This window comes from Phascolarctos cinereus, unplaced genomic scaffold, assembly GCF_003287225.1.
Source record: "Phascolarctos cinereus isolate Bilbo 61053 unplaced genomic scaffold, phaCin_HiC Scaffold_726;HRSCAF=1367, whole genome shotgun sequence".
Classification (NCBI taxonomy): domain Eukaryota; kingdom Metazoa; phylum Chordata; class Mammalia; order Diprotodontia; family Phascolarctidae; genus Phascolarctos; species Phascolarctos cinereus.
This window is the reverse complement of record NW_027556098.1, coordinates 410206924-410216617: the sequence shown is the minus strand read 5'-3', so window position 1 is coordinate 410216617 and position 9694 is coordinate 410206924. Positions and strand designations below refer to the sequence as shown.

Genomic DNA, 9694 nt, shown 5'->3' with positions numbered 1-9694 from the left:
AAGGAAGCTCGGCCGAGTCACAGCGTGAAGAGGGGAATAATAAATGGGATGAGAACGCAGGGAATGTGGGAAGGGGCGCAGTTGTGAAGAGAAGTGGGAGAGGAGATAGGCGGTGTCACGGGGGAAGGGGAGGGGGCGAGGGCCCAGGGCGGGTCACGTGGCACGGGCACGCACGTGCTTGCCGGCGCGGGGGAGGGATGCGGTTCTGAGCAGGCGCGGAAGCCAGCGCTTGCGCACACGTCTCCCGGAGCGCGCGGCTGGGGGAGGGGTCCGAAGAGGTTGGCGGTTGGCGGGTAGGTCGGGAGCCGGCGCGCGGGGAAGGAGCTGGCCGGTTAGACGGCGTGAGGAGAAGGAGGGAGGCGGCGTGAGGAGCGGAGCCCGGCGGCACCATGGTGGAGAAGGAGGAAGTGGGCACCATCAGCGAGGAGGAGGCGGCTCAGTACGACCGGCAGATCCGCCTGTGGGGGCTGGAGGCACAGAAACGGTGAGGGGTGGCCGCCGCCGCCGGCGGCGGAGGGGGAGGGGAGGGGAGGCGCGGCGCGGCGGAGGGGCCCCGGAAGAGGCGTGTCCGGGGGCGGGCCTAGCCCGAGGGGGGGGCAGGGCTGAGGGTAGGCCTGAGCGGAGGCGGGGGTCCTGGAGCTCATTCTGAAGATAATGGCTCCCTGCCTCCGGCGTGATGTCTCCCTCTAGATTGGAAACTCCTGGAGGGCAGGCTCCCTTTTGTCCTTGTGCTCTCGGCTCTAGATCTGGTGCGGGATAGATGCTGGTGCTTAATGTGTGCAGAAACAGCAGTGTAATTTGAGGGAAGAAAGGAGGGGGTATTGGAGGGGCATTCACGTGTGCATTGTGAAGAGAGGACTGCCTAGTGAGCCTGAGAGTCCTGGGTTCAAGTTCATGCTCTGACGGGACTCATTTATCCGCCCATGGCAATAAGTTTTGGAGAACTTGGGACCTGAAAAGGGGAGGGGGAGGGGCAGCTTTCCCCTTCTGGTCACTGTTGTCCCTGAAACCACTTTTAAACCCCAATCCCTAATTTCACGGATAGGAGCTTTTGAAGGTTGGAAGGGTAATTCACTATTAATTTCGAAAGCATCTAGTTTAGAGGTGGGTACCTGGGGCCTGGAGGCTACATGTGCCCTTCCAGATCCTCAAGTGTGGCCCTTTGATTGAATCCAAACTTTACAGAACAAATCCCCTTAATGAAAAGATTTGTTTTGTAAAACTTGGACTCAGGGGCAACTAGGTGGTGCAGTGAGATAGAGCTGCCACCTTGGAGTCAGGAGGACCTGAGTTCAAATCTGGCCTCAGACACTTGACACTTACTAGCTGTGTGACCCTGGGCAAATCACTTAACCCCAATTGCCTAAAGAAAAAAAAATAAACAAACTTGGACTCGGTCAAAAGGACGAACCCAAGGACTTAGAAGGCCACAGGTTCGCCACTCCTAGTCTAGGTTGCACAGTGGGTAGAGTGCCCAGCTTGGAGTTAGAAAGCCTTTCAAATCCAGCCTCAGACACTTATTTGTCATGTCACCCTGGCCAAGTCAGTTTTCTCATCTGTAAAATGAGCTGGAGAAGGAAATGCCAAAACCACTCTGGTATTTCTGCCAAGAAAACCCCCATGGGGTCACAGAGCATCTCTTGAGACTGAAAAACGTAAAAGAACCTGAACAGGCCTAAGCATTAGGAATACAAATAAGAAAAAGATAGCCCTTGCCCTCCTGGAGCTTACAATATAAGGGGAGTGGGGGTGGTGAGAGACAGTCGGAAAAAGGGAACTGAAAAGGGAAGGGGAGTTAAAGGGAGTTCAAGCAAAGCAGCAAGACAGAAAAATGGAGTTTTGTAGAAAGTCCAGATCCCAGCCCTCTATAAAGAAAGGCTCCCCCGATACAGACCTCTGGAGAGGAAAAGCAGCTGACTGAGATGTGAAGGGTTGAATACCCCAAGCAGACCCAGTCTGGGCTTATTCTGGAAGGGGCCAACTGAGCTTGGATGGAGTGTTAAAATAAAGGGGAGTAAGGAGGCATTTGGGCTCCTCCTGAAAGAGAAAAGAGTAGGAAGGAGTTTGTAGGGTGATCTGGAATCTACTGATCTGGAACCAAGAGGTAGACTTCTGGGTGGGAGAGGAGTAGGGTCTCACAGTAATAATTTGCTGCATGTTGGGGTTTTTGTAATTGTTTTTACTGGACTCGTGATTTCATTTGCATAGTGTATGAAGTAGGTAGCATATTATTATTCTCATTATTTGATGAGAAACCAAAGGCCCAGTTTTGTCGTAAGTTCATGACACAAATTATTCAGTGGCAAAGTGAGGACTAGAAACCAGGTCTCTAGGTTCCTATTCTAGGCATATGTTCCCTGACAGACTCTTTAAAGCAGACTTATTATGTGCAATACATTGTGATAGGTGTTGATCACAGTTATTTTGGGAGTTTGAGCTGTCTTTGGGCCACAAGAGAAGCCCTGTAGCAAAGAGGAGAGTTGAGAGCAGGGGAAAATGTTGAAGACAGTAGGTAGGTAGAGTAATAAGACTCAGCTATGGTTGTAGAAAGAAAAAATGATAGTAAACATAATTTCCCACAAAGGATAACTTTCTGTAACTTCTTACTGTCTCTAACCCCCCCCCCCCGCCCCAATATGCAATCATTTACCCAGCCCTGTAGATTCTAACTTAATGTCTCCTATACACTTCCTACTCTCTTGACACTGCAGCTACCCTGCTACTGGCCCTCACCTCCTCACACTGAGACTGTTGCTACAGCCTTCTCTTTGGCCTTAAGTCTCTCCTCATTCCAGTCCCTCTTCTATTGAAGTGATCTTCCTAAAGTGTAGGTCTGACCAAATCATTCCCCTTGTTCAGTAAGCTCCACTTGCTTCCTTTTGCCTCCAGGATCAAATGTAAAATCCTCTTTGGCTGTTAAATTCTTTTTGTGTCCCCTTCCTACCTTTCTGTCTTCTTATACATATACCCTATAGTCCCATCACTCTGACTTCCTTGTAGTTCTCCCTCGAGACAGTCCATCTCCCAATTCTGTACGTGTGTACTGGATGTCCCCCGTTCCTGGAATGTTTTCTCTCTTGTCTTCTGGCTTTGTTCAAGTCTCAGCTAAAATCTTACCTTCTGTAGGAAGCTTTTCCTGGTCCTCTTTAATGTTAGTGTCTTCCCTTTGAGTTCCTCTCCAACTTAGCATTTATATGTTTGTATGTGTGTATATACACATGTACGTGGATATTTGCATCCTGTCTCTTGCCATTATTAGATTGAGAGCCCTCTGAGGCCGGGGACTGTTTTTGCCCTTCTTTATATACTTAGAACAGTGCCTGGCGAATTATAGGGGCGTAATAAATGCTAGTTGACTTGACTTTCGGATTGAACTGGGAGGGTTGGGTGTTTGAGGGGATGTCAAACATTGATTCTCCAAATACGAGGGCAGATATTGGGGTGGAGGGACTACCAACCAAGTGCTCATGTCCTTGAAAGGAGTCACCAAGGGACAGTGGATAATTGTAGTGACGGTCTGGATAGCGTCACAGAGTCTGGGTCTTTAGAGGCCATCTATTACAAGCCCCTCATGAGGCTTATGAGGCTCCAGTGACTTGCCTACAGTTACCTAGATAATAAGAGCCAGAGCTTCAGTTAGCACCAGGGTGCTTAGATGCCAAACCCAGTAGTCTTTACCCAACGCTGTGCTCTCTCATAGGAAGGTGTAGAATGAACCTCAAAGGAGAAGAGGTCATGGAGCACTGGTTCCAGAAGAGTCTTGAGGTTGTAGTGAGGAATAATAAGGAGTTTACCTGCTTCTCTTTCTGGCCCATTGCCTCATGGCACGTGAGAGAAGGGGTGCCCTGAACTGGAGACATTGACCAAGGATTCAGTGTCTTACCAAGGAACCAGGTTTCTGCCAGTACAACAATTTGGGAGGAAACTGAAAGGAAAAGGGGCTAAGAGGATAGAAAAATTGCTAGAGATCTTTGGGTTTGTAAAGTCCCTGATTACTAGGGTTTTTTTCCCCCAACCATTCTGGAAAACAATTTGTAGTTATGCTAAAAAGGTGACCGACATCTCTACAATTTTTAAAAAATTAAAGTGCTTATTTTTCAATCAATGAAAATCTAACTTGTCTCACCGCATTCCTGCCCCTCATTTAGAAAGAGAGAAAAAGCCTCTGTACAAACAAACCTGTAGTTGTAACAAATAGAATAGTCAAAACAAATTCCCACATTGGATGTGTGCAAAAAAATGCCTTTCAGTTTGCAGTCTGAGTCCAGGAGGTCGACGGCGTGTTTCTTTATGATTCGAATTCTAAAGTCTTTCTAGGTTATTTGTCTTAACAATAATGTCGTAATGTACCTTGTTCTTCTGGTTCTGCTTACTTAGGTTTGCGTTGGATATCCATACCATTTGACCTTGAGAGCCCACTGCTAGGCACATCCCTTAGGGAGGTCAAAGGCAGAAAGATTCCATGTACCAGAATCTTCATAACAGCACTTTATATAGTAGCAAGGAATTGGGAACAAAGTGAGTGCTAATCAGTTGGAAACCGGCTAAAGAAAACGTGGGCCATGAATGTCACAGACTAGTCTTTCACCTTGAGAAACAGTGATTATAAACAGTTCAGAGAACCAGGGACAGATTGGTATGAACAGAAGCATAGTAAAGACAGCAGAAACAGAAAATGTGAGATATTATCCTGACAACTTTTTATGGACCTTTCTTTCTTTCTTTCTTTCTTTCTTTCTTTCTTTCTTTCTTTCTTTCTTTCTTTCTTTCTTTCTTTCTCTCTCTCTCTCTCTCTCTCCCTCTCTCTCTCTCCCTCCCTCCCTCCCTTCTTTCTTCCTTCCTTCCTTCCTTCCTTCCTTCCTTCCTTCCTTCCTTCCTTCCTTCCTTCCTTCCTTCCTTCCTTCCTTCCTTCCTTCCTTTCTTTCTTTCTTTCTTCTTTCTTTCTTTCTTTCTTTTCTTTCTTTCTTTCTTTCTTTCTTTCTTTCTTTCTTTCTTTCTTTCTTTCTTTCTTTCTTTCTTTCTTGGCAGTGGGGTTAAGTGACTTGCCCAGGGTCAGATAGCTAGTAAGTGTCATGTGTCTGAGGCCAGATTTGAACTCAGATCTTCCTGAATCCAGGGCTGGTGCCACTTAGCTGCCTGACATTTTTTTTCCTTCTTTTTTTTTCCATTTTTTCCCAAATATATTTGGAAAATAAAATAGAAAATTTATTTGTCTTGCCTTTTTTTGGGGGGGCAACATAGCTAATATGGAAATATGTTTTGCACAACTTCACATGTATAATAGATATGACCCTTCTCAAAGGGGAGGGGAGCAAGGGAAGGAGAGAATTTGGAATTCAAAATGAAACAATAATGTTAAGATTTAAAACAAAACAAAACAATCTACTTAAGAGCAACACAGACTTTAGCCTTCCAGGCCAACCAAGCCTTTAGGCCCCAAGTGTCCCAGAAGAACAGAGATCCTATTCCATTATATTTCCAAATATATTCTGCTGTCCTTATCTGTGCTTTGTAAGAAAGTTAAGTAAGAAAGTAAGAAAATTTTGTGCAAAAAAAGAAAGGGAAAAAGCAGATTGACAAAACTGACACATTCTTTCGTCTTCTTCTTCTTCCTCTTCTTCGTTTTTTCTTTGTTGAGGTAGGTTAGTGCAAATTTTATTACTCTCATTTAATTCATTTTTTGCCCTTTTTTTGTTTGGAGTCGCAAAGAATCAGACATGACTAAAACAGCTGAACAGTTCTGCTCTTTCATGAGTTCTTCAGTGAATTTTTGTACTTCTTTTTCTGTTTGACAGATTCTGTTTTTTAAGGTATTATTTTCTTTGATGGCTTTTTTGGTACCTTCTTTAGCAAGCTGTTGACTCTTTTCATGATTTTCTTGCATCACTCTCATGTCTTTTTCCAGTTTTTCCTCTACATCTCTTACTTGATTTTGAAAATCGCTTTTGAGCTCTTCCAGGAATTCTTTTTAGGCATGAGACCAAAGCACCTTTTTCTTTGAGGCTTTGTATGTAGTTGTTTTGACATTGTTATTTTCTTCTGAGTTTGTGTCTTGGTTGTTCCATTACCATAGTAACTTTCTGTGGTCAGATTTCTGTTGTGTTGTTTGCTCATTTTATTTCTTGCCTTTTAATTTTATGTTAAAGTCAGGCCCTGCTCCTGTGGTGGAGGGGGCACTGTCTTTTGTACTGCTGGTTTTAGAGCTCTTGCTGGGGAGTCTGTAAGTTTTCAGCTCTCCCAAGGAGGGGTGTGGTCACTGCACTTCTGGTGGTCTCACGCAGGCTGGGAAAGTGAAGCAGAGCACAGATACTCTTTGCCACTTTGGAACTATGATTCAGAGCTGCCATAGGGGCAGTGCAACAGAGTCCTGCACCCTGTGCCATCAAAGGTTCCCTTCTAATTTTCTTCTGGCAGTTGTCTGACCCTCTTACCATCTGTCTGCTGAGAACTCTGGAAGCCTCCATCAGTTCAGTCATCCCCCCAGGCTGATCTGGAACTATGATTCAGAGCTGCCATAGGGGCAGTGCAACAGAGTCCTGCACCCTGTGCCATCAAAGGTTCCCTTCTAATTTTCTTCTGGCAGTTGTCTGACCCTCTTACCATCTGTCTGCTGAGAACTCTGGAAGCCTCCATCAGTTCAGTCATCCCCCCAGGCTGATCTGCGCTCTACTCTCAGCGTCGTGACAGACCTTTCCTGCTGACCTTCCAAGTTTTCTTGGCTGGAAAATTGTTTTACTCTGACTTTTTGTTGGTTCTTTTGCTTCAGAATTCATTGTGAGGAGTTATTTTAATGTTGCTTGGAGGGGAATTTGGGAGAGCTTAGGTGAGCCCCTGCCTTTTATTCCATCATCTTGGCTCAGCCTCCAGGTTACTGTTTCTTGCCCCAGACCTCTACAGACAAGAGAAAGGTACATTTTTCATCTTTTCTAACACATAATTACCTTTTTAAAAATACTTTGTAGTTGTGATTATTTATATTATTTTCCTGGTTCTGCTTAATCAGTTAATGTAAATCTTCCCATGCTTTCTAGATTTCTTCATGTTTGTTGTTTCTTACCAGGCAGTAAAATATCTCATTACATTCGTGCACCACAGTATATCTTGTCGATCTCTAATCAGTGGGCACCTCCTAGACGACTCTGGTAATTGTAAGTGCCAGGTCTGGCTTCTGGGAAGAGTTGAGAAAATGGACTCCCTTCTTTGTTTGCAGATGGGAGGGGGGTCTATTGGCAGGGCATACCTTATGTGTGGTCAGACAGCATTAATGTGTTTCTTGCTTTTGCTAAGTTGTTATTTTCTATTAAAAAAAAAGTTTACAAGGTTGATGGCAGAGGGATGCATTCAGAAGTAAGTATGGTGTAAAAAATGAAAAAGTTAATTAAGATAAAAATTTTAAAACTCAGTAGTTTTGGAGTCAGGAAGACCTGAGTTCCAATTTGGCCTCAGTCAATCTCTCACTGCCTCAGTTTCCTCATTTGTAAAATGTGGATGATAGTAATATTAGTAGTACCTACCTCCCAGGGTCGTTGTGAAGGCTCAGTTAAGTTCACATAGTTTGTAAAGCGTTCTGCAGCTCTTAAAGTGCTTTTTAAGTGCTGCTCTAAAGGAGCTGTGGATTGCTGGATGCTTTTGTTTTTCATTTCTGCACTGCCAGAGAATGGAATACAGAGGTGTACCTTGTTATGTGTAGAGGTGGCTGTTAAGAAAAGTCAGTTCTGGTGATGCTGCCTACTCCCACCTGACCCATCATTCTGGAGAAAATGTCCTAGGAGAAGTCCTAGGGTGGGAGAGTGAGAAGCTATTTTTGAATATATATATATTTGAATATACGTTGAAATGCAGAATGGATCTTACAGTAAAAACAGTATCCCAAGTGACAGTCTAGTACAGGTGAAGTAGGGTCTCTGTTCTTCAAGGACGCTTGGGCTTGGTTGGCCTGGAAGGCTAAAGTCTGTGTTGCTCTTGAGTAGATTGGTTTTTTTTTTAATCTTAACATTCATTGTTTCATTTTGAATTCTAAATTCTCTCCTTCCCTTACTCACTTCCCCACTGAGAAAGGTAATACTTATTATACATGTGAAGTTGTGCAAAACATATTTCCATATTAGCTATGTTGCCTCCCCCCCCCCCAAAAAAAGGCAAGAAAAATAAAGATGGTGAACAAAAATATGCTTCAGTCTGCTTTGACATGGGGAAATGTGACCCAGCTACCTACTAGCAGCTTGCATTGAACCTTCTTTGTAAAGGTAGCTCATTCTTGAGCCAAGGCCTAGTCAGGCTATCCCAAGATAAGGTCTCTGTAGCCTAAATTCAAAGGAGAAGAGATTTTAAACAAATTAGAAGTGTAGCAGGAAAAGCACTGTATTCATTGGGGAGCAGCCATGGTTAGAAGACCAGGGATGCATCCCTTAACCTTTCTGAGCCTCTCCTTCCTCATCTCTAAAATGGGAATAGCAATCTTTGCCGTGCCTAATCACTGTGTTGATTTGCAGAAAGCTCTTATTTCTTCATTTCTCCCCTGGCTGCACTACTTCTCTGACTGACTTCTTCCCCAGGCCCCAGGAAGTTTCTTACTGGGATAATATCATCCTGTAAAGATCCCATCAGCCTTGGTGTACAGCCATCTCATCACCTTCTCTGATTGGAGGGTGGGACCACGAATGCCAGATCTCCATTGAGAGAGCTGAACTCGGGCATCTATCTGCACCTCTCCCACCTGGCTGCACTCCTCCATCTCCACCATGTCCCCTGGTCTGGTAACTCCTCTACCTCCAGCTTCCTTTTGTGGTTTGTCTTCTCCCATTACACTGGAAGCTCCTCTAGGGTAAGGGCTGCCCTTCTGTTTTCATGTTTGTAGCTCTAGCACAGTTCTGGGCACTAGTAGGTGCTTAATGAATGTTTATTGACTCTTTATCCGATTGAAAGGTCTCTCCCCAGAGTCACTAATGATCTCTTAATTAACAACGCTGGTGGCTTTTTCTCAGTCTTTCACCTTCTTGGTCTCTCTGAAGGCTTTGACACTGCTGGTGATGATTCTCTCCATCTAGATACTTTGTCCTTTCTGAGTTTTGGTGACTCTTCTCTGCCTTTATATTCTTCTTACCTGTCTGGCTGGACTGGCAGGAGCATCTTCCACGTCCTGCTCCCTAACTGTAGTCATCCCTTATGGCTTGGCCGTACACCCTCTTCTCACGTAATTCCTTTTCCTTTGATACTTTCTCCAGCTCCCCCAGCTTTGTCATCTTTATGATGAAGACTCCCAGATCCAGCTCCCTAGTCCTAGGTTCCTACTGATTTCCAGCATCATCAGTTGCTCAGTGTACACTTTGAACTGGATGTCCCTGCTGTAGACGTCCCAAGTTAAGTGTGTCCAAAACAATTCATTCTTTCTTTTCTCTTTTCCTTCTTCCCCACTGTTTCTCGTTTTCTGAACTTCACAGTTTTCCCCAGTTACCTATTTTCCTTCTGATCTTGGCTGCATTGGTTTCTTTGTGCAAAAACTTCTAAATTTAATGTAATAAAAATTATCCGTTTTACATCCTGTAATATTCTCTATCTCTTATTTGGTCATAAATTCTTCCTTTATCCATAGATCTGACAGGTAAAGTTTTCCATGCTCCTCTAATTTGCTTATGATATCACTTTTTATGTTTAAATAATGTACCCATTTTGAGCTTATCTTGGTATACAGTGT

General features: G+C 44.4%; 1 protein-coding gene across 2 annotated transcripts in view; it reads left to right on the top strand.

The window, feature by feature from the left end:
* The first annotated feature begins 242 nt into the window (after nt 1-242).
* The window catches only part of SAE1 (SUMO1 activating enzyme subunit 1), a 59870-nt gene continuing 50418 nt past the window's right edge, over nt 243-9694 (top strand). Inside the window, exon 1 of one of the 2 annotated variants that reach the window (XM_078145830.1) lies at nt 243-484. In XM_078145830.1, coding sequence (XP_078001956.1) covers nt 390-484 — 95 coding nt within the window. In that variant the 5' untranslated portion in view covers nt 243-389. The remainder of the gene's footprint in view (nt 485-9694) is intronic. The other variant, XM_020978413.2, reaches the window with a different exon arrangement.